This window comes from Rhamphochromis longiceps, linkage group LG7 (assembly GCF_057381845.1).
Source record: "Rhamphochromis longiceps isolate RC_006_pf linkage group LG7, R_longiceps_female_GT1.1, whole genome shotgun sequence".
NCBI classification, from domain to species: Eukaryota; Metazoa; Chordata; class Actinopteri; order Cichliformes; family Cichlidae; genus Rhamphochromis; species Rhamphochromis longiceps.
The window spans coordinates 21,644,414-21,669,224 of record NC_140563.1 but is presented as its reverse complement, the minus strand read 5'-3'; the positions used below and the strand labels follow the sequence as shown (position 1 = coordinate 21,669,224).

The following is a 24,811-nucleotide window of genomic DNA, read 5'->3' as shown; positions in this document are numbered from 1 at the left end:
TATTTATTTTCCAGCCTATGTCCATTTGATTTATTTCAGTTTATTTTGGAAGTACAGCCTGAGTGTGAGAGAGACCACTAGTTTTAGCAGTGTAGGGGAGAACGGGGCCGGTGAAAGACTATCTACTATACTCTACCACATAAGAAGTTGTGTGTGTGTGTGTTTTGATAATAACAGGTTTCTAGAGTTAATAGTTGAGATAATACAAATTTTCAACTGCCTGTTATATAAAAATGTATGAAAGAAAAAAAAATATATACACACACACATATATATATATATATATATATATATATATATATATATATATATATATATATATATATCCCGGGGGGGATCCAGAAAAGTCACGTGACCTCATAACACCCCCCCGCCCCCCAGATAACGGCGGTGTGTATGCGCCTTTAAGAGCCGTGTATCCCGCTGCCTTCTGCACTGAATCGCCGTCGCTGCTGCTCTTTGAGAGCGACAAGAACAAAAACACAAACACACTGAAAGACACGGCTATGTCTGCCAGCTCCGCTTTTAACGATGAGAAGGGCGGCTCGTCCAGCGTGGGGGAGCCGGAGTACGGTCACGATCCGGCGAGCGGAGGGATTTTCTCCTCCGACTACAAAAGGTACGAGCTACCTGCCTCGGTGCTGCCTGTTACTGTTTCTGTTTGTCATATTGTGGGGAGGGGTGTTATGGGCCAGCTTATGGTGGGGGAGGGGCAGCCTTATGTCCGCTAACACGTACATAAAGTATGCTGTAACGTCAATAGATAATAGACAGCATGTTGAACTTTGTTGCTACAGGCCCGTGATTGAAAGCAGCGCCTTCGTTTTCTAGTTCTGAGTCTCGGGCTGTGATTTGGCCGCTATAAGGCTGCGGTGTGCGGCTCGCTGCTGTTTGTTGTTCGCTCCTGTTATTACATTTCTTTGCTCACGTGTGTGAGGCTTTTAAGGTTACGGTGTTTATACGTCATGTTTGTGAAGTGGGATGCGAAAGGCCTGTCACAGGGGGGATACGAGGCCTGAGCTCCAAGGTTTCAGCACCACCCCTGCTGGACAGCGGCAGCAGCTCAGCCTGGTGGCGGCACACAGGCCCGGACCGGAAGGAAGTTCCACATTACAAGAGAGAGTACTAATACATGAAAATAAAACATCATGAGGTCATCACAAACAAAGCAAAACCAGCTAAATAATCATCAGTCATCAGTCCTGACTGCAACTACATTGAGTCGCATTTTTTCAGGAATATTGCATCCTGAACAACTGTGAAAAATGTGTTTAAAAATGTTTTTAAATAACATAGGGCATAATAACTGGTAATCTGGAAAACTTTGACCTTTATTGGGGCACACAAACAGGGAAAGAGGTACACACAGCTGTACAGAGGCAGTCTGTGATTGCACATTAGACAATGAACTTGTTAATTAAGCCATTTTTAATTTAATGGTATACACCTGTTTCCTGGTCAGCATGCTCCAGCTCCTTCTACATGTTTATTTAATTTAAGGTTAGTGTTTAAAGTTACAGTGAGTAATTTTTTCACATTTTTAATTGAAAATAAAAAGAATGTATTCAACACAGTTACTTATTGTCAGCAGATTAGAGCAGGGGTGGGGGAACTCCAGGTCTCATGGGCCGGTGTCCTGCAGGTTTTAGATGTGTCTTTGATTCGACACAGCTGATTGCGGGGGTGGCTGTAGCTCAGTTGGTAGAGCAAGTCAGTTACTGATTGGAAGGTTGGTGGTGATGCCAAATATCCTAATCCCCAGTTGCTCTCCAATGCATCCATCGGAGCGTGAATGTGTGTGAATGTTAGCTAAACAGCACTAAAGTAAAGAGGGTTATAGAAAAAAGTGCTTGTATGAATGGAGGTGATTGGGTGAATGTGGCATGTTGTATAGAGTGCTCTGAGTACTCTATGAGAGTAGATAAGCGCTATATAAATGGCTAAATTACCTCCTCAGCTTTCTCTCTGAGTTTGTTCACCAGTGTCCAAGTCCAACAACGTTAGATCCACTTTAGCGAAAGTTTCACTAATACCAGCTAACAACATCTTATAGAGGCTCATAGCTTAAAGCATTTAGTCATTTAACAATAGTTTTTTTCTTTGTTTGTTTTGTTTGTTTTTATTGAAACTACTGCTTAACTACAGACAAATTTCAGAAAGTTATTATTTACAAAATAATTTTTTTCACTAGCATGCAAAGTCAAATTGTCATGCGTGAAAAATATCTGATGAGATGGGATTAAACGGTGCAATAGAAATGACAATTTAACACACCGTGCACTCCTACAGTTTTATTTTTGCTTTTTACGACTTTTCCCTCCATGAAAGCCTGATGGGGTATTGTTCTCATTCTGCCAGGGCAGCAACGACATACTGTAGGAGTTTCAAATTGATAACATAGGTGTATCTGCTAAAAATCTCAGATAAGTTTGCATCTCAGTGAACTTGTCCTCAAGGTTATAGGTCACAGGTCAAGCTTTCTGAGAATCTTGTGAATGCAATAACTCAAGAAAGAAGTCACCTAGGATTTTGAAATTAATACCTATGTGTATCTACTTGGAGGCTGAAGAGTACCACTGGCTGCTGAGAGTATTTTTCATTTTGGACATGATGAGCACAAAGGTGACACATTAGTGCAGTGGTTAGCACTGTTGTGTCACAGCAAAGACATCCTGGACTCAAATTCACTGGCCAGCTGGGGCCTTCCTGTGTGGAGTTTGTATTTTATCCAGGTGCCTCTGTGGGTTCCCCCTGGCTTCCTCCCACAGATCCAAGACAGGCATGTTAGCTTAGACTAGGTCACTTGGATCCTAAATTGGATGTGAGTATGAATGTCAGTGTGAATGAATTGGCATTGCTAATTTCACTAACGTATACCTCCTCTGTCCCTTTGCCTGTGAACTAGATATCAATCTCAGTATGGCATGCTAAAGGGTCTATCAATCTGTAAAATGCATCTGGAGGCGAGAAGAAAGAGGAAGCTTGCTGCAGGAGCTATAATCGAGGGTGGGCAAGCGTACCTGCAGCATGTACATGAGTCGTAACCCCTAGCTGCAATGTACAAACCACTGCAAGAGGAAGACTCATTGAATAACTTGTTTTCAATGTTTCCATTATTTAAGCTGATCAAACTGCTTCTGTGTTGGATTAGAAAAGGTAAATCTTTCACATTGTGCCATGTGGGTCCTAAATATAAAAAACTCCAACATGCACTATTAAATCTGATAGCGTGAACGGCAACAGTAGTCGGGTTTTAAATAAAACAATTCATGATGCGGTTGTGCCACGCATCAAACTCTGCAATGCTTTTAAAATGAGGCTCCAACGCAAAGGATGTCTCATTTATTAAATCCCTGTTACCTTGGTTTCTCTGTCCTCGTGTCTCTTCTGCTTCTCCTCTACTCACATCTTTGGTGAAAAGGGACAGAGGCACAAGGAGAGGAACTGAGGATACAAGAAATGAGGATATTGTATCTATGTTAACCCTGACTGGCGACTTGTTGCTCCAATGGAAAGGGCAGTAAGCATAAGAAGACTGTGTGGGTGAAGCAAGAACATTCCCCGCTCAGTTTCTAATGCCTTCAGCGTCACCATAATTCACCAGCAGAGGGAGCCATGTGTCTATAGATGGCAGAATTTCAGGCTCTGAACTGACTTTGGATGTGGAGGAGGAGGAGGTTTTGTCTCGAGTTTGTCTGGCAAACATTAGTCATTAGTGCAAAACTACTTGTGATTAAATGCCACCCTCTTTACTGTTTTTCCAGTGTAGGCTGGATATTGTTGATATAGAGATGTGTGTGTGTGCAGAAGTCAAAATTTGCTCAGTGAAGGTGGGTTAACCGGTTTGTCTGCAAACATAATGGTGGAAGCACACTAACACGACCTTCACTGTTGTTGCCTTGGAGACACGTTGGATGTGAAACGTTGCTTCGGTCCTCAGATCGTGCCAATCTTTTTGTATATTATCATCCAGAGAAAAGATCGGCTTTCTTCCGTTTAAAAGTGTACACTGTCCTTCAGCACGTAAGACAAATAAATTATGACTTTGAAAGGACCAGAGACTGATGCAGGTGACTATTTGTTTGCAAGACTTAACGAAAAAGGCCTTGGCTTCTTTTTTTTATTATTATCGTAGGTCAGTGTTCTTAAACAATAAAATCAAAGGTTTTGGGTGCCAGTTTAGCTCAGTTGGATGTGCAGGTGCCCACATACTACATGGTTAAGAGCTGCCGGCCTGGGTTCAAGTCTGACCTGTGGCCCTTTGCTGCATGTCTCTCTTTCCTGGTCAGTCTTCACTGTATCTGTCTAGTAAAGTCAGAGAAAGTCAAGTCTTACAGTGGGGCAAAAAAGTATTTAGTCAGCCACCGATTGTGCAAGTTCCCCCACCTAAAATGATGACAGAGGTCAGTAATTTGCACCAGAGGTACACTTCAACTGTGAGAGACAGAATGTGAAAAAAAAAAATCCATGAATCCACATGGTAGGATTTGTAAAGAATTTATTCGTAAATCAGGGTGGAAAATAAGTATTTGGTCAATAACAAAAATACAACTCAATACTTTGTAACATAACCTTTGTTGGCAATAACAGAGGTCAAACGTTTACTATAGGTCTTTACCAGGTTTGCACACACAGTAGCTGGTATTTTGGCCCATTCCTCCATGCAGATCTTCTCGAGAGCAGTGATGTTTTGGGGCTGTCGCCGAGCAACACGGACTTTCAACTCCCGCCACAGATTTTCTATGGGGTTGAGGTCTGGAGACTGGCTAGGCCACTCCAGGACTTTCAAATGCTTCTTACGGAGCCACTCCTTTGTTGCCCGGGCGGTGTGTTTTGGATCATTGTCATGTTGGAAGACCCAGCCTCGTTTCATCTTCAAAGTTCTCACTGATGGAAGGAGGTTTTGGCTCAAAATCTCACGATACATGGCCCCATTCATTCTGTCCTTAACACGGATCAGTCGTCCTGTCCCCTTGGCAGAAAAACAGCCCCATAGCATGATGTTTCCACCCCCATGCTTCACAGTAGGTATGGTGTTCTTGGGATGCAACTCAGTATTCTTCTTCCTCCAAACACGACGAGTTGAGTTTATACCAAAAAGTTCTACTTTGGTTTCATCTGACCACATGACATTCTCCCAATCCTCTGCTGTATCATCCATGTGCTCTCTGGCAAACTTCAGACGGGCCTGGACATGCACTGGCTTCAGCAGCGGAACACGTCTGGCACTGCGGGATTTGATTGAAAATATAAGAGAAAGAGAGAACTTTAAGAATTTAATATAGCCACTACAGTGTCCATCAAAACGATGAAAAAATATTGCCGTAAACAGTTTATTTTGCGACACCACGAAACAAATGATAGCGTAAAATGAAACGATAGATGTTTTTATATCGTCATCCGATATATATCGTTATATCGAACAGCCCTATTGTCAAGCCATGTTTTCATTGATGTATACTGAGTGGAGGTCATCAAATGCCATCTTTATGACAGAAAGAGTGAAATAGTTAAACTAAGATATGAACATGATATCTTCACAAAGAAAAAAAAGTGAGTTACCTAAAATGTGACGTTGTAAAACACAACCAGGTTGTGTTAATATGCTCACCTTATATCCACAAAGTGTTGTCTTTAAAGTTTTTGTTCAAACTGAACAGTGTTAAATATTATTGTTTGCATTTACTAGTCTGTACTATACTGTACTACTGGCTCTGAATGGGCTTCTGGGATTTGACTTGGCTTCTGGTGACTGGAGCATTGCTGTGTGGAGTTTGCATGTTCCTTCTGAGCTTACGTAGTTTTCCTCATGGTTCATCCGTTTCCTCCCGCAGAACAAAGAAAGGTAATCAGTGACTGGGATGGCTTCACTCTTCCCCTTGAAATTAATTTGGATAAGCAGCTATGAAAATGGATGCATGCGTCTTTTTCCACAGTTTGATTTGTTAAAAAACAGCTCCTAAATTGACTGACTGTCAGGCAACACAAGTGCTATATCAGTGATAGCCAGTAGTGACCAGTGCTTCCTTGGGTTTTAAGGCTTGACTACTGGCTGTGATCTTATATTTAGCATAGTAATGACATTGTTAATAATATTTTCATCGAACTCGAACACAATGTAGGTACCAGCCTTATCTCCATTGTGGCCACACAGAGCATGAATATGAATCATCCAACTTTAGACTATATGAGAGTTTATTAATTTATGTCTTCATATATAATTTTGCTCTCATCCTCCTTCATTTAGAGGGTGTGATAGCACTGCACTGCACCTAAAGACCAGACAGAGAAAAAAAGACAATCTAAGTTAAGAAAAGCCAGCAGCAGTGCTGTGTCGTTGCTGTCACAAATCAACTGTATTTGGATGTTTAAAAGAAAAAAATGTGATGTTCAGCTTTTGGCTTTTTTGAGTGCTTTAAACTGAGAATCAGGAGATCAGAGTTTGAAATGTGTTAAACTGTCAAATGTATTTTCTGAAAAAACTACAGCAAATCTTCTGCATTTGTTTTTGTTTTTTTGTTTACTGTAAAGATGCTGCCGGCGCAGCAAGCCCAGGGTTTGCTCCTGATGACATCATGGATAAAAATCTTATTAGTCTTAAGCAAATGTCAACAAATTGTCACTGAGCTACTGCAGATCACAGGAAGCGCGTTATGTCAGTTGTGCTTCAAGGCAGTTTCTTTTTTTTGTTTAGAGCCACATAGAAATATAGCGAGAGAGAGAGAGAGATGTCCTCATCACGACACTGCCAAGAAAGCTGAGTCATGTAAGATGAGAGAAAAAAAGAGGCACAACGATGGCTATAAAAAATGAATAGGATGGAAGGTTTTTAAGCGTAATGCGCGAGCGGAGGGAGGAAATATTTCTGCAAAGGCTCGCTGGCGTTGAGTCCAGGTGAGGGCAGATAAAAGAAGCTGTGATAGACGGCGTGATAGCGTGGAGGGGAGACGTGCAGTTTCTAGCTGTTAATGTGAGGATTTGGAGCAGTGATGACACACACGAGGAGAAGCGAGTGATAACATGGCAAAAGGTGGGGAGAGGCTGTGTCATTGTTGGTGAGCTGGGATATAAATATATTGTACACACACACACACACACACACACACATATGCGTGAAGAGGAAGAGAGTGACTGGTGCGGCAACAGGAACCACATGAGCAGCAGGGAGGAGTCGCGAAAGGAGAGGCGTCACGGCAGATAAAACTCCACGCCCCTCGCTGCCGAGCATCCATTTACTGAGCAGCTGATGTCTGCTGCTTCACTCAGCAGTAACAGAAGACAGCGAGAGAAAAAAATACAACAGAGCTCTGGAGCTACCGCTGGATTTTTAATGGGGAATAGGCAGCAACCTCTCCTCAGGATGGAGCATTTATGAGGAGGCTTGCTGTGCCAGTCTTGCAGGAAATGTCCACATACTTAGCCTTAGAGGGAAGGAGGATTTCTAACAGAGTAGCTGACGCTGCTCTTTGTGGCATGAAAACTGTGTGAGGAGCTCCAGGAGAATTTCCTCCGATTAACCGGAAAGCTTTGATCTTCTCGCAGCTTTTTTTTTTCTTTGTTTTTTCTCTCCACGTGATCCAACCTGTGGTTCCACAGGTCAAGGCGAAGTTTAAAACATGACCGCCATGCAAAAGCTGCTGCAGCTGCCGGTGAACGCGGTGAACATGGTGAAGACCGTGCAAAGTCAGGTCCAAGGCCAGGAGGAGGACAAGAGCCCCGTGCTGACTCCCGATAGCGGGCAGCAGGCTTGGTACAGCGCCCTCCAGCCTGATGAGCTGCGCCACCTCCGATCTGGAGGTACAGGTGGAGGAGGAGGAGGTGACCAGGAGGAACGAGCCCCACTGGAGGAAGGTGGTGGAGGTGGTGGTGGTGGTTTCCAAACTCAACCGCTGCGGTAGGATGAGAACTCATCAGTGCTAGAGTTAAATAAGAGAGTATTTAGCTGCTTCTCTTCCAGGGCAGATTTCAGTGAATGCAACTTGAGAACAAGATTAAAATGTCAAAAATGGGCTAACAGGGTGCTTAACAGTGTAAAAGTGAGTGTTAGCGGCCCGATCCAGTCTTTACTTACTATGTTTGCCTCCTGTTGCTTAGACGTCCTGTAGAACAAATGGCACGGGCTTTACAGCAAGGCATTAGTCTGCTGGTTAAACATGGAGGAAATCTTTTCCAGGAACACCCATGGAAAATTAATTGATTTAGCCGAACTGATCTTAATGTCACCTGACCATGTTGACTCACTCAAATACTTCTCCATACTTGCCACTTAGCTGGCTGAGCAGTAATCCAAGCTTCATGTTCTTTAAAGATCTGATCTTTAAAGTTTGTGTAATATATCATATATTTATGTCACCGTTTTTTTGTCCTATTTCTTAAGAACATCACTTTCAGATATTATTCAGCTGCTGTAAATAGTTGTTTCCTCAATTTTTGGAAAGATGGAAAGCACACTGTACCAAAATATACCAAGTTTTAAGATAGTAGTTCTTTGGAAATCACCTTGTGAGTGCAGTAATGCTATTTAATGACTGTCAAACTATGTTTTCTTTGGCATTTTTCATAGATCAAGTAATGTGAAGTGCCTAAGAATACAACTTAAATTTACTAATTTGTCTGTTATATGTAGACACAACACTAGTTCATCCCTGGTGCCTTTTTAACGCTCAAATGATTTAGCATTAAGTGGCTTAACAAACAAAATCATTCCCTTGAACATTGTCAGTTACAAGAACTGGACCAAAAATGTGTGCAAAAGCAGCTAATACCCAAAGGAAAACTGAAGAAAGTCTGGAGAGCTGCTGCTTAAGAACCCTTTAAAATATTACAAGAAAGTCTGGCTCCTTTGACACAAAAAATAAACAAATGAGATGACAATACTTTTGCACAGTATTGTGCAGAAAAAGTTTACTGCACATTCTGAGATAGCTAGTACGTAGAGTGAATAAATAGACTGTAGACCTGCTTCTGAAAATTGGCATCATCATCATCAATCTGCTGGTTGTTTTCTCCACTAATGGCCTTGTCTGATGGCCTCAAATCAGAAAATATTCAGTTTACAAAAACATAAAAAAAGAGACGAGTAGAAAATGCTTGACCTGGAAAAGGCGGAAACAGAAAATGTCTAAAGGAATTACTTATTAAGCTAGTTACTCGTTAATTTCCTACTGAGGCACTAATGAAATAAAAGCGCACTATCTAGGTTCAAGTCTATAAGAATCATAAGGAAGCATTTCATGGACATGTGCAACATGTGCAGTGGTGCAGAGTAGACTTGGCTTTAAAAAGAAGGGAACTGCTATCACATGTCATGGTGCCCCGCGGACCGGGTTGGTATAAATGCAGATGGATTTATTAAAGAAATTAGAAAAAGGAGTGCAGTTGTTTATTGGAATTAGACTGAGTGTATGAATTAAAGGCCATAGAGCTACTATAACTAATTAGACTGCAAACCACTAAAATGTAAAGTCAGTGTAGCGCTCTTCAGAAGCTGTTTTTTCTTCAAGGGAGATGTAATTATACTTTCAGATTTTTATTGGGTCATACCTACCAGCTACAGCAGTTTCTTTTAATTTTACAAGACTGGAGAGGCACAGAAATTCTCTTCTGGTTGGCTTTAAGAGGCAAATTCTGCATCTGTAACTGTGGAAAAACAAGACGCGGCTCTGCTAAGAGAGACGGCTTATGTAAAACAGCTGCTTATAAATTCAAGCTGCAACTCCTCAATCTTTCACTCGCCGCTGATTCATGCAAATACATTTTCATATCTTTTGCTTTTGGTGTTATTGCACCCTGTTCTTGATGAACAAACTGACATTACACCTAAAAGTGTGTCATTAAACACATGAAACACTGGCCAAATCCCATGGAGACTTTCCAGAAGGAAGAGTCCCGCTGATCTCTTGGCGATGGTGGCAGGTAACCTGACCGCCCGTCAGCTCTGTTGTACCACACTGGGCTAAATAATTCAACGCTGGTTTGTAAATTCATCTGTTGTTCAGCAGGACAGGGTTTCCAGAGAAATGAGAAACCTAGTGCTGGTATTGAATTACTGCAGGTCCTTTGAGCTCAAGCTGGGACGTCTAAAACCAGTTAGAGGTTTATTTGTCCTGAAGTTTCTCAATATAGTCTTTTAATTTTCTTTTTTTCTTGTGTGTGTGTGTGTGTGTGTGTGTGTGTGTGTGTGTGTGTGTGTGTGTGTGTGTGTGTGTGTGTGTGTGTGTGTGTGTGTGTGTGCAAATAATTGAGCATTCCTGTTTGACACATTCAATGTTTGGCCACAGCAAATGTAATGAATGGTGCAGGTTCAGTTTTAATTAGGTCTTCTAAAGGCTTGTTTGTCATCAAACAGGCCACATTAATCCCTGTCACTTTATTAATTAGTTAGGCTGATCGGGGGGGGGGGGGGGCAACACAAGCTGGAAAAGCAAATTGAGCCTTTGATAGGGAAGTTTCACCGTGGCTGCTAAATTTTAAAGTTGACTTTGTCTTTAAGTCATAATTTACTGGTTTCCTGTTTTCTAGAATTGTTGCTGATAACAATCAGTAGAAGTACCACCTCTTTGCTTTCAGCCACAGGCTTTAATTAGAGGTAAAAAGAATGTGTAATTTAAGCAGTGGAAATTTGTCTCATATATGGTTAATTTCTGTTATGAAAATACAGAACTTCATCTCCCATATGAACATATTTACCTTCACAGTCTAGGACTTGGGTTCGACTAGGATTAATCCTAATGACTTAAATAATTTGCTGACTTTCCTTTCGTGCCATCAGCAGGTTAAGGTTTACTTTTCCAGTGAAATATCTCTGCATCCACTACTTGGATGGTTCCCAGAGGATGAATCTGAATGACTTTGGTGATCCTCTGGTTTCAGCACAACCATGAGGTTAACATTTGCTTCATATCCATATGTGACATTTAGACAAACTGATTTGAAATCACAGTCGTACCTCCCACCAGATAAAGGATAATGACTTTGATACCCTGTGAAGTCTTCATTTAGACTCTAGACATTTAGACAAATTTGCACTGTCATGAAATCTAATTTTTCACTTTCAAAAGAAATTGCAATAATGCTGTCATTCAGAGTCAGCGTTCGATTTTTTTACCAAAGTTGACAAGAGTCTGTGGCCATGACTGTACAAAAGCATACAAAAAACAATTACTCTTTGACTTACTGTATTTTTAAATTTACATTGTTGAGACATTTTGTGATTTATTTGCTTAAAAACACCATTATCGACAGTACACAGTTATTGCGACAAACCTGTTTGCACTATGACCCGACTGTTGCCATGGTAAACCACATATGTGGCCTGATATGTGCTCTGATAGCACTTGATAACTGTACATAAGGTACATATTCTGCCATTAGACGCTTTTATAGCTGTTGGATGTCTTTTGAGGAGCTAGAGCAGGTCAGCGACTAACCGGAAGGTTAGTGGTTCGATCCCTGCCTGCTTCAGTATACTTAAGTATCGTTGAGCAAGATACTGAACCCTGAGTTGCTCCCACTGCATTCATTGGAGTATAAATGTTAGATAGAAAGCACTTAGGTATAGAAAATGTTGCTGTATCAATGTGTTTGTAAATGGGTGAATGAGACATGAATAAAAGAGTTGGCATTTTGTTTTATACGCCAGTTTGAGTCCTCAGTTATAGCAGAAATAAACTATAAAAGAACCAGTGCATTTACCATTTTGAGACTTGCCTTGTAATATTTTTATCTGTTTTTCACTTTTAAAGACAAAAAGGTTTTTCCCACATCAAAGTAAGTAGAAGTTGAGGTTTCAGGCTGTGTTGATAGAAATGATCACTTGTTTTAGCCAAAGGCTGTGATTCATTTTCATTATTTTAAAGGATGAAATGAGCCACTTCCTTCCCTTTCTGCTGTAAATCAACATTAGGCTGCAATATCCATTCATTTATTTTCTTGTTTGTTTTGACCAAAATATAAAAAAACAAAACAGCAAGAGTTCTGCACTTGCATCCAAAAATAATCCTTGCTGTGGTGTCTTAATGTGACAGTCTTTGATGAGTGCAGGTTTTTGAAGTGTGTGACAGAGTGAACTATATTATTCGCAATGCAGTGCAATTATTAACACTTTGATGCTTGGCGGAGCAAAAAGCAGAGGCTTTTCTTAGCACACAGACACACAAACGCCTGCGCACACACACTTTAAACTCGGGGCAGAGTCGTGATAAACCGACTGTGTTCTGCAGCAGCCACCTCCTCACAGACTGCAAGCCTCCATTCACTGCTGTCACATGACCAAAACAGATGAATTATATCGTGCACCCCAGCAGCCTCCCACTCTCACAGCAGAGTAAGTAAAAGTTCTGCCTGCAGTTTGATTATCTTCTTTCGGAAGTCATTTGTAGCACTGGTTGGAGCCTGATTTAAATAACATGCAGTGTTGGGAGATACATTCACACTGCACAGGATGAATTAATCACAACATTGTTTTAAGATCATTTCCTCATACATTCTTTGATTTTTGAATCTTTCAGGCTCTCATCATGCCTGGTCTGATTCATTTACCTGTAACAGATATTCTGAAATGTTTACATTTGTAAAATATCACATGTACAAATTTATGGCTCAATCACTTGAAGGTTAATGTCAACACCCTCATAAGGCTAAATTTTAAAGTTATGAATTATAAAACTCCATCTCGCAGTCCATCCATTTTATTAACTGCTTCTCGAGCTCAGGATCATGTGGAGCTGGAGTCTATCCCAGCTGTCTTAGGGCGTGAGGCACACTTGACAGGTCCCCAGTGTCTAATGACTGAGAGACTATATAAACCGCGAGGGTCCAATATCTCAATAGCTTTAATTTTAATCTGAAGGAAAATGTTTTGATTTTTTTTAATTTAAAGCATTTTGGACACAACTTCATTTACGGAGAAGATGACAAGATCTGAGGAAGTTACAGCTCTAGCAGTATTTGCAGTACTGCTTGACCAATGTGTTTTGACTTGTAACTCAAATGCAGAGCACACAGTCATATACATCCTTATACAAATCTGCCAATGAGGCACCAACAAGGATGGGCTGAGTCTATGATTGTGCGGTTTACTGTTCCTGGCAACAAGGAGCTCTAGCGAAAACTTTGTTGGCACTTTAGCCGAAAGCTGGAAAAGTACAGCCGAGGGGTTGTTTCCCAGTTATGCCATAAGATATGGAGAATACATATAACTGCACATCAGTAATATGTATGCACTTACTGTAGTAATCACTGAATATCTGTTGATTTAATTTATTAAATTGAAGGGTCTCACATGTAGGTGAGCCTCTACAGAGTGTACCACCCATTGCAGCTGGGATAGGCTCCAGCCACCTCCAGTCTGAACTGGAGAAGGATGAATGGATCTGACATGAATTATAGATGTCAAGGCTCGGCTGTGTGGCAGGCAGGAGGAGGACCCAAAATGCAAAACTCACACACACGGGGATGAACTCAAAAGGCAGCTTTATTGCCGAAGAGGCAGAACATAGGAAATACAAAACTAAACTGGGAAAAGTAAACTAACACTCGGAGAGAGAGACACAGGGAAATCCACGCAGCATGAGGGACGACGTCACGCTGAACAGAGGGAGACGCAGACAGAAATACACAGAGGGTTAACGAGGGAAGTGGGAACACACGGGGAACACAGGTGACACTGATAATCATAACGAGACAGGGCGGGGTGAACTGAACACTGACGGGAGAGGTGAAACAGGAAGTACAGAGGTTCAGACAGGAGGAGAGAGAGCACGAGTAGAACACCAACGTAACAGGCAGGGGAGACACGGAATAAACACGAAAAGGGGACGAGGGCTCATAAATACATAGAGGGCACACAGGGGGGAAGAGAGAGCACGGGGAGAACTTAGACATAATGGGCAGGGGAAGCATGGAATAAAACATAAGGAGAGACGAGGGCTCACAGATACACAGAGGGGCACACAGGGGGTAAGAGCCATGAAGGGAGAACACTTAGGGAACAACACAACAGGGCAACTCAGAAAACATGGCCTAAGCAAGGAACAAAATACAAACATACAAGGAAACTAAGAACACTGGGCCAACATGGCCCAGGACCATGACAGTACCCCCCCCCCCTCAAGGGCTGGCTCCAGACAGCCCAAACACAGAAAAACAAAACCAAACAGAAAACAACCCAGGGCGGGCGGCGGGGGCCCAGGACGGAGGGCTCGGAACAGAAAACAAAAGAAGAGCACAGCAAACACCGGAGCCCAAGAAAATAACCCAAACACAGAGCAGTTCAGGGGGCCGACCATGCGGAAGGCAACGGCGGAGACGTGGAAACAGTTCAGGAGGCCGGCCGTGCGCAAGGCAACGGCGGCGACGTGGAAACAGTTCAGGAGGCCGGCCGTGCGCAAGGCAACGGCGGCGGCGAAGGAGACGACGGAGCAGTTCAGGAGGCCGACCGCGCGGGAGGCGGCGGCGACGATGACAGCGCTGGTCCGGGGGCCGACCGTGCGGAAGGCGACGGCGGCCACTCAGGCGAAGAGGGTCCGGGGGCCGGCCATGCGGAAGGCGACGGCGGCCACTCAGGCGAAGAGGGTCCGGGGGCCGGCCGTGCGGAAGGCGACGGCGGCCACTCAGGCGATGACGGTGCAGTTCAGGGGGCCGGCCGCGCGGAAGGCAGCGGCGGCGGCTCTCCAGTGTCAGGCGTACTGGCCGAGGCCCGGTGGGCACAGGACCAGTCGAGACGGGACCAGGCGAAGCACAGGCTGAGGCTGCAGCAGGCGAAGGCTCTGAGGAGGCTGCAGCAGGCGAAGGCTCTGAGGAGGCTGCAGCAGGCGAAGGCTCTGAGGAGGCTGCAGCAGGCGAAGGCTCTGAGGAGGCTGGGCCAGACGAGGACGAAGACTCTGAGGCCGGACCAGGCGGAGCTGCAGAGGCTGAGGCCGGACCAGGCGTAGCAGATGCAGAGGCTGAGGCTGGCCCAGGCGATGACGAAGCGGTCGCAGATGGCGGCTGGACAGGCTCCTCGGGCCCTCCAGCTGATGCGGCGTGAGGCTGAACGGGCCCCTCGGACCCTCCAGCGGAGACAGGAGGCTGAACGGGCCCCTCGGACCCTCCAGCGGAGACAGGAGGCTGAACGGGCCCCTCGGACCCTCCAGCGGAGACAGGAGGCTGAACGGGCCCCTCGGACCCTCCAGCGGAGACAGGAGGCTGAACGGGCCCCTCGGACCCTCCAGCGGAGACGAGGAGGTGCTGGCCGGGCTCACTGGAACCCCCAGCGGATGAGGTAGATGGCGGCGTGGGAGCCACGGAGTCCTGGATGAGCTCATCCGAGCTTCCAGCAGGAGCTGATGTAGAGCCAGAGAAGTTTGGGACCCCTGGCTGAATGTTAAGCCGAACAGAAGACCGTATTGCTATCGGGGACTGGGCCAATGGTTCAGGTGCGAGCTGAGCTACTGGAGAGGCGGATGAGAGTGGGAGCTGAGCTACTGATGGTGGTGAAGTAGATAACTGCACGGGGGACTGAACTGAGGGCGTCTGCACTGGCACAGGGGACTGAACTGATGTCTGTTGTAACGGAGGCGGTGAGAGTGGAGTAGGCAGTGGAGTAGATGACTTCACAGGAGAATGAACCAGAGGTGAGTGCACAGGAGATTGAGCTAGAGGTGGTAGTGGTAGTTGAGGGGAAAGCGGAGCTGGTGATTGAGTGGATGACTGTGCTAAGGGATGCTGCACTGGGGACACTGGAGGCTGCACTGGGGACACTGGAGGCTGCACTGGGGACACTGGAGGCTGCACTGGGGACACTGGAGGCTGCAGTGATGGTTGTAGTGGAGGTGTAACGGGTGAAGGAGTGGCTGAAGTGGCTGTGGGTCGGGCGGCTAGTGGCTCAGCTACAGGGTATAGTAACGGCAGGGCTATGGGTTGAATGACTGACTGAGTAGCAGCCTGAGTGGCTGGGTGTAGTGACGGTTGTGGTGGAAGAGAAACAGGTGGTAGTGTGGATGATGGAGCTAAGGGCGACTGAGTGGCAGACCGAACTGATGACTGAAGCGATGGTAGAGGTGAAAATGGAGCTAGCGAGGGAGCTAACTGAACTGAGGGTGGCTGCGAGGGAGCTAACTGAACTGAGGGTGGCTGCGAGGGAGCTAACTGAACTGAGGGTGGCTGCGAGGGAGCTAACTGAACTGAGGGTGGCTGCGAGGGAGCTAACTGAACTGTGAAGGGCTGCGCAGGCGATAAGCAGCTCGCATTGACTTCCGCCACACAAAACACAGCCCCTGAATGAACAGTCATAATGTCTGGAAAAGACAGAGTTCTCACTCACCACAGCAGGTGAATTAGAAGGCCGAATGTCCGGCTGTGGGGTGGCGCGTCGGCGGCGTGAATGCCGTTTTCTTCGGGAAGCCGGAGGTGCGGTGATGGAGGAAACCGGCAACGACGGAGAGATCGCGGCCGGCTCCTCATCCTCCGACCACATTGCTGCGAGAAAAGCAGCGGGTGAGTGACAGTCAGAGTGGAGGGTGGATGGAGAGGAGTCCAGTGGCAGCAGCGTGGAAACGTTTCCCGATTGTGGCGGTCGCTGTTGCGGTATGACGAGCTCGCGGATTTGTACTGTCTCCTTGGCTTTCTGCAGATTGGACAGTAGGCCCGAAAATCCTGAGAGCTCGTGGAGATGGGGATTCCCTTTGAGAATAGCCTCGATGGCGTTTATCCCAATGGACATGGTTTTAATGTCCGAGGCGTGGGAAACTCGCTCCCACAGGCCGAAGATGCGGGCCAAATCGCTTTCCCGGGAGGAGCCTGCTGGGTCCATGTCTGGTGACGTCGTACTGTCAAGGCTCGGCTGTGTGGCAGGCAGGAGGAGGACCCAAAATGCAAAACTCACACACACGGGGATGAACTCAAAAGGCAGCTTTATTGCCGAAGAGGCAGAACATAGGAAATACAAAACTAAACTGGGAAAAGTAAACTAACACTCGGAGAGAGAGACACAGGGAAATCCACGCAGCATGAGGGACGACGTCACGCTGAACAGAGGGAGACGCAGACAGAAATACACAGAGGGTTAACGAGGGAAGTGGGAACACACGGGGAACACAGGTGACACTGATAATCATAACGAGACAGGGCGGGGTGAACTGAACACTGACGGGAGAGGTGAAACAGGAAGTACAGAGGTTCAGACAGGAGGAGAGAGAGCACGAGTAGAACACCAACGTAACAGGCAGGGGAGACACGGAATAAACACGAAAAGGGGACGAGGGCTCATAAATACATAGAGGGCACACAGGGGGGAAGAGAGAGCACGGGGAGAACTTAGACATAATGGGCAGGGGAAGCATGGAATAAAACATAAGGAGAGACGAGGGCTCACAGATACACAGAGGGGCACACAGGGGGTAAGAGCCATGAAGGGAGAACACTTAGGGAACAACACAACAGGGCAACTCAGAAAACATGGCCTAAGCAAGGAACAAAATACAAACATACAAGGAAACTAAGAACACTGGGCCAACATGGCCCAGGACCATGACAATAGAAGTGTAATGATGTCTTTTAAAAGCTCATACAACTAATAACATATTTAAACTTTGGTAGCAGAAGCTGTATATTGCAACCTGCATGTTGTAGTGATATAAATAAAGAACAATATTTTACATTTGCGTCTCACAGTTTAGGGGGTATTAGCCAAATTCGAAGGCCAGCACTATAATACAATATAGATCCCTTTATTTTTCAGATATACTTCAGTTAAAAGAGAAGCTTTAAGAAATACTCTCAATGCCAGCAGCGAGGTTGTTTGTGTGAGGGGAAACCCCAGTTTCGCCACATCTGAGCCTCCCATCTCTCACCTGTTCTAAAACAAGTGTGCAGTCACTCAATAATTTTCAGAGACTCTGGACTCGGTTGTTAGAGTCGATGATGATCCCACGTGGTAATACTGTCAGATGCAACAAAGGCTCTCCGGGAAACCGGGAAATCACTTAACTTCATTTTATTGCATTCTTTGTTGCCTTGGAAACCCGCTGGGGGAAATGTGCAGCAATCACGCCACCCACCACCAACTGAACTCCACCCTTCTTTTCCCATACCACCAAATGACAAGACCCTGATTCGTAATGAAAGGTCTGTCTGCTGAGAGAGTTGTCCTGTTTGGTGGTTTTAGAGTAGTTTACAGTTTTCCTTTTGTGCTAAGTAATGTCAGATTTAAAGAAACTTACTGTATGAGTGCAACTGTTTCCATAATTAGATGTGAAAACATTTCAGAAGCTGCTTTTATTGAATCATATTGTTATTGTGGGTAATTAAACAGCTGGCTGAAGGGCAGAAATTGAATAATACCCACATAACACTGCCAAATTTATATATATGTACACTGTTACTATTAAAAGAAAATAAGACTTACAAGTTGATTTAAAGTGGTTATGATTGAGGGTATTATATAGACAACTCCTCAAAGTTGTCATGCATTTCTGTATTTGTGGAATGAAAATACGTGAAGTCTTTTTGTATCTTATTTATGGCGAAGCAGCCGAATGAATGCTAAGGTTGCATGAAAATGCCATCCATCAGTATTTCAGAATTCAATTAGCCTGGTGTGTTTATCTTGACAGCTGCAGCAGTTGTTCCTGTCTGTATTGTTGTGTTGTCTTACTGAAACCAGTGTTTGCAGGTTCTCCTACAGGCAGGTTTGGTAGAAACTGTCACTGCCGTTTATTTGTGTTTGTTTTGCAGCTGGGTGGAGATGCTTAGATCTACTCAGACTGCTGTGTGAGCTGACCGCTCTGTTGTTTCTGACAGTAATGATGGATGAGCAAAGCTGGAGAACAAAGCACTGTTATACAGTAGTCTGTATGCAGATACAAAGCACAGCTGTTAGAAAATAATATACAATAAAACAATAAATATACTTTGCCAAGTCCAAGTTAGATGGAATTTCGTGTCATCCACATGTGGCTCCTGGATAAAAACTAGAGAATGCGTTTTCAGTTTGCTGTATCAGCATTTCGTTGGCACTCAACGATGGACAAACTGTACAATAGATGCAACAGGTGATAGAGGCAAGTATGCTAGCAGAGCTTATTGCAAAGCCAAAAATAGTATTATGTCTAGATGCAGCAAATGTTAATAAAATATATAATACACATTATAAATTGTAAATATTGCAGTATCAGATGACAGAAACTAAGGAAGAGGATTAGGGCCACTGGGAAAAAAAGTGGGCACATTTATTTTTTCTTCTTTTCCAGAATTCTGAGAAAAAAGTCAAAATTCTGAGATGAAAGTCAAAATTCTTAGAAAAAGAAAAAAAAAAAAAAGAAAAGGATATGTCCAAAATCTGAGTCAGATTTCTGAGATTTAAGTCAGAATTCTGACTTTAATCTCAAAATTCTGGAAACAAAAAAAAAAAGACATGCCCACTTTTTTTTCCTCCTCCGTAAAAAACTGATATCAAAAGTAATAAAAGTAGTAAAAACTAAATCGAAAACTAGCTTTACAAGCTAAATCCGAACACCTCAAATCTTTATTTGGTTTCTGTTTAGTAATCTAAAAACCTGAAGTGGAAAATGAACATTAGCCAAAGTACAACTGCGCTTGAATAAAATAAAACAGCAAAAGCTTTTATACCCAAAGAACAAGTTAATAGGAAAAAGCTAGTAGACATTCTCTGCTATGGTTTAAAATCTTGTGGTTTAATAGCAAGAATCATCATTAAAGTTTATATAGAGTCAACTGGAGAAGATGACAATTGCTTTACAATCTTATGTTTATATTTTTTGGTCAAGTACAAATATGATAAATTATAATTTTTTTGAATTAGTAATACTTTTCAACTCTGCAAGTGATAACAAAATATTTTACTTGATTTGGTCATCGTTTTGTTGATTTAGCGTGGTAATCATATGTTCTTTAAACTGCAACATCAAAATCAAAAACCAAAGAACAGCGATAAACCCTTGCATATGACGATCTGCAATTAGAAAATGCTGAAGAAATAATATCATTTATCAAACAAGCTGCTGATTCACAGATCACTGGCCCATCATTTGGCTAATAAAATCACTAGACTGTTTATTTAAATAATAAACAACTGTATATGATACTGATAGACCTAATGTATTCTATTTTATGTATTGTTCTACTTCGCTGCATCCAAAATATTTCTAACACTCGTTTCTACCCATTTATCAACAGTCTGTGTTTGAGAAGTCATTTTGTTTTAGCGATTATGCCACGTTCCAATTATCCAGGTATTTTATGTTCAAATGTTTCTTTATTTTGTGAGGCTTTCCTACTTCAAAGAGAATAATTTTGGGGTCACAGCTGTAGTCTTTGATCAATTTTGAGCTTTAAAAGTAAAACATATCAGTACTTCTTGTTGCATTCTGGGTGTTTGGTGGTTTCCATGCTGTGAAATATATTTTTATAATGTTTTCTTCCCACAGACATGACGACTTGAAAGAGATGCTGGACAGCAACAAAGACTCCCTGAAGCTGGAGGCAATGAAGCGGATTGTAGCTGTGAGTATAAATCAGATGGACACAATGGGGAAATTAGGATCACATCAAGAGTGAGCCATGAAGTTTATTATCATGCTTTAAAAAATGTCATGGATAATACTGTTGTATAACACTATTTCAGAACAGAGAACAGAATAGAATGTATATGTACAATGAAATTGTGGGTGCTCCACACCAACTTTGCCGCAATACAATATAAATAGTAGACAACAGGAATAAATAGCAAACAGGAGAAAAACGTACAGTCAACAGGGATATATACAAAACAAAATAAATATATACAAAAATAAGTCACGTTTACTGTGGACGATAAACAAAAGATCCTCATAGCCACCATGTCTGTCATTACTTCAATTTTGAAGCCTTGAGCTGAGCTGAGTGTCTTTGCAGTCTCCATCTTGATGATTAGCAACAGGTAGTGTTAACTGTGAAACCAAGGCACACAGCTGACATCTGATTAGCCAGTGAGCATACCCATAATCCTCCTTTCTGTCTCTAATAATGACCATAATTTTTAAAAAATTACTTTAGTTATTATTTAACTGATCTTGTCTGATGATGTCACTGATGCTGTAACGAGCTGATGAATAGTTAACTCATTGGCCTAATGAAGTGGCCAGTGGGTGTAGATTCACATAAAAACCTGGAAATCTTTATTTTATTTTTTAACTAAAGTAAGTGGCTAGCTGGAACATTAACATTGCAGAAAGGGGCAGATTCCCCCCCTTGAGATTTCACTGATCAGCGGGTACACAGGTGCACAAGGTCAAACCTTTAAATGCAAAACATACAATGCATAATGTTTTACTTATTCTGAGACTAAGAAAAGGCCAGAAGCATGCTCTCTATACCAAAACTGGCGATTAATCTCATGGTATTATTGTCAAAATGCAGTCATTTTATAAAACTGTGCTCTGAGCCATAAGACAAAGGCTGCCTCCAATGATTTAACTACTGTGATAAGAGATGCAAACTGTGCAGTCAGCTGTTAAATATTCATACTCTGTCAGATTTCTGCTTCTGAGGCTCCACACCCATCTTTTCATTCATCATTCCTGCCGGGCCAAGAGCACAAAAAAAAGCATCAAAAGATAAAATAAAACATAAAAAATGTATTTTTTCTTGCCAACAATTGAAATGCTTGAAAAATGCCATCTTGTGAAATCTTTGTTATGCTTTTTGGATGCGTCTTTTCTCTGCAGATGATTGCCCGAGGTAAAAATGCATCAGATCTCTTCCCCGCTGTGGTGAAAAACGTGGCTTGTAAAAACATAGAGGTTGGTAATGAACCTAGTCTCATGTTGCTTCATGTGCTACAGGCTCTGCACTCTTCATTTTCCTTCCTATTATCTTATCACATTTTCCAAACCTCCGTGGAGTGCAGTTTTATCTCATATAAACAAAATTGCATTTTCCTTCTCCACTTTTGCATGTTTTAATAACTGTGCCTTACTGGACTCATCTCAGTGAAAATAATTAAGCTAATACACATAGGTTGGATGAAATTGTTAAAATTTAAACGATTACATTTGTTTCTTCTTTCCCTCTTACTGTTCGTCTTTCCAGGTGAAGAAGCTGGTCTATGTTTACTTGGTGCGTTACGCTGAGGAGCAGCAGGATCTTGCTCTGCTTTCAATTTCCACGTTTCAGCGAGGTCTGAAGGTACAGCAGTTTATATATGTGACAATTTTTTAGATTTGAGATAATATAAACCATTTTTCTAAAGCCTCGTCTTCATATTATACAAAAATTAGCTGCAATTCACCTAGCTTGCACGATAGTCCTCGTTAACTATGAGTGAATGGCTCTAAAAGCCTAACTTGTTTACAACATTTGGACAAAAAAAGCTTAAATGAAACTGAATTGATTGCTTAAATTAACGCGTTAGCGCGGTTAGTTCGTTAACGCGTTAGCACCATACAGCCCCATGCACGGGGCGATCCGCGCTAACTCACTAACGGAGATTTAATGCGGTTATGGCGTTAACGTCATTTTAACGAGTTTAACGCTGACAGCACTAATTTAATTGTTCTCTTTCACACCATGTCTCTCTGCTGTCTTCATCCACTTACCCCCAACTGGCCACAGCAGATGGTCGCCCCTCACTGAGCCTGATTCTTTGTGCAGTTTCTTCCTCTTAAAGGGGAGTTTTTCCTTCCCACTGTCACCAAAGCGCTTTTTCATAGTGGTCATATGATTGTTGGGGCTTTCTGTTTTCCTTGTATTATTGTAGGGTTTTTACCTTACAAAATAAAGTGCCTTGAGGCAACTGTTGTAGTGATTTTGCGCTATATAAATGAAATGAAAATGAATTGATTTAAATATCTGGAATTACTGGATAAATTGGCCTGAAATCACGACCAAATAAATAAAATTTAAAAAACATTTTATATTAGAACCAGCGATGGCAGTGCTGTGTTTTAGTGCTAATTTCCTAAAAGTGGTAAGCTACTTTACTTAACAGTGTTGTATTTCATTACTGACTGACCTTTATATTATTCATTGTGATCATGTTAGCATCCTGAGTTTAGCATAAAACTGCAGGAACTACTAGCCCCGGGAACAGCACCACAGAGCTGCTAGCATAACTACAGATTGCTCCTTTAGATTTTATTACTATTTTGCGATGAACAAAATGCAACATTTCACCACCTCTAAAAGTGTATTTTTCCACCACTTTGTACTTCTCCAGGATCCGAACCAGCTGATCAGAGCCAGCGCCCTGCGAGTCCTCTCCAGCATAAGAGTAACAATCATCGTTCCAATAATGATGTTGGCCATCAAAGAAGCTGCTTCGGATATGTCTCCGTATGTCAGGAAGACCGCAGCACATGCAATCCCTAAACTATACAGGTACGAACCCAAAAGGACAGTTTTAGGTTTATAAAACAAAGTTAGCATGATTTATTGAGTTGCTAGCTCTTAGTGTATCAGTTATTATAACGACTAATGATCATATTTTTTTCTCACAGTCATTATAAAGTTTTGGTTATTTATCCACAGCTCTCCTAAGGTCTCACCACTAAATTTGAACTGGGTTGAGATCTGGACTTTACTGGGTCATTGCAACACCTTGATTCTTATCTTTGTCACTCATTCTGATTTTCTGGTGTATTTGGGCTCATTTTCCAAGTTCATGGTCCAATTTGGGACAAGAGTTTGCTGTTAGTCAGATGGCCTCATAACTGACTATAAAATACGTTGATATACAGAGAAGTAAATGGTCAACTGGAAAGTGCTGCAAGTCTGGTGGCTGCAAAACAAACCCAAATCATCACCTCTTCACCAGCATGCCTAACAGTTCCGGTGTAGTCTTGGGATTTTAGCAACTTCTCTGAGCATTGCACGGCTTTATTGTATCAGGATAAACCCTTTGAGATGTAGCATCTTGTTTTTTAGGAGCCCAAACAGACATTCATACAAAAGAGAACAAATTTTCTGGGGTGGATTTCAATATTGTGTTAACATACATCTGAATTCTCCAGACCAGCAAACTAACAACTTGTCTGCTTTTATGGAGGTGGTCATAATTCATCAAGTGCATTTGATTAGCCGCACCTGTCTGCTACTTACCCTCTTAATTCCAGTGGAAGCAGTAAGAGTGTGCTTAGTTTTTTTTACAGGACTGCGTACAGTCCTATTGAAACTTTATTTTTCATATGACCATTTCTCTTTTTTTACAAACTTTAACACAGTAGGAAATATATAAATTTGATAGAGAAAAACACAGTTTTTATGAATTCTTTGTTGTTTTTTCTTTGTGGGAGCCTTGATTCCCAGTCTGAGAACTACTAGGCCTGCTAGATCAAATGTTCATATGACTTGCTGCAACTGTAAAACTTTAGCAGTAAAAAATAGACTCCTGAGAACCCATTGCTGCTCTAGCAGTAAAATCCATTTTCTTTATACCCTTGAGGATGATTACTTACAGTTCCTGGAACAATTTTTCATGCATTTTTACTGATTTATTCTTCTCTCCTCTCAGTTTGGATCCTGAACAAAAAGACCAGCTGATTGAAGTCATAGAGAAACTCCTCGCTGACAAAACCACGGTGTGTTTTTCCTCTCTTCTCTTTGTTGATTCAGTGTTTTCTCCAGATTTTATTTCCAGCAAAGATAAATACAATTTTGCAAACCACACAGTGCACAAAATATCAGGGACCAGCTGCTGTGCACAGCACCAGATTGCGTTTAATGCCCCGGTTGTTTCAAGGCTTATCATTTGTTTAACCAGTCTCCTTTTTCACCTTGCAGTTTTTGCATTAGCTCTTTCTCTGGGAAATGCAACAAAACCAGAAACAGACTGCAG

At 42.7% G+C, this 24,811-nt stretch overlaps 1 protein-coding gene across 7 annotated transcripts in view; it reads left to right on the top strand.

Annotated features, from left to right (window-relative positions):
- Positions 1–397: 397 nt before the first annotated feature.
- Positions 398–24,811, top strand: part of ap3b2 (adaptor related protein complex 3 subunit beta 2) — a 67,206-nt gene continuing 42,792 nt past the window's right edge. For 4 of the 7 annotated variants that reach the window (XM_085412833.1, XM_085412831.1, XM_085412832.1 and 1 more), the window contains exons 1-6: positions 398–619; positions 20,427–20,502; positions 21,705–21,779; positions 22,069–22,164; positions 23,195–23,355; positions 24,488–24,554. In XM_085412833.1, coding sequence (XP_085268959.1) covers positions 507–619; positions 20,427–20,502; positions 21,705–21,779; positions 22,069–22,164; positions 23,195–23,355; positions 24,488–24,554 — 588 coding nt within the window. In that variant the 5' untranslated portion in view covers positions 398–506. Of the gene's footprint in view, positions 620–7,355; positions 7,895–20,426; positions 20,503–21,704; positions 21,780–22,068; positions 22,165–23,194; positions 23,356–24,487; positions 24,555–24,811 lie in introns of those variants that run through there. The other 3 variants (XM_085412828.1, XM_085412829.1, XM_085412827.1) reach the window with 1 other exon arrangement.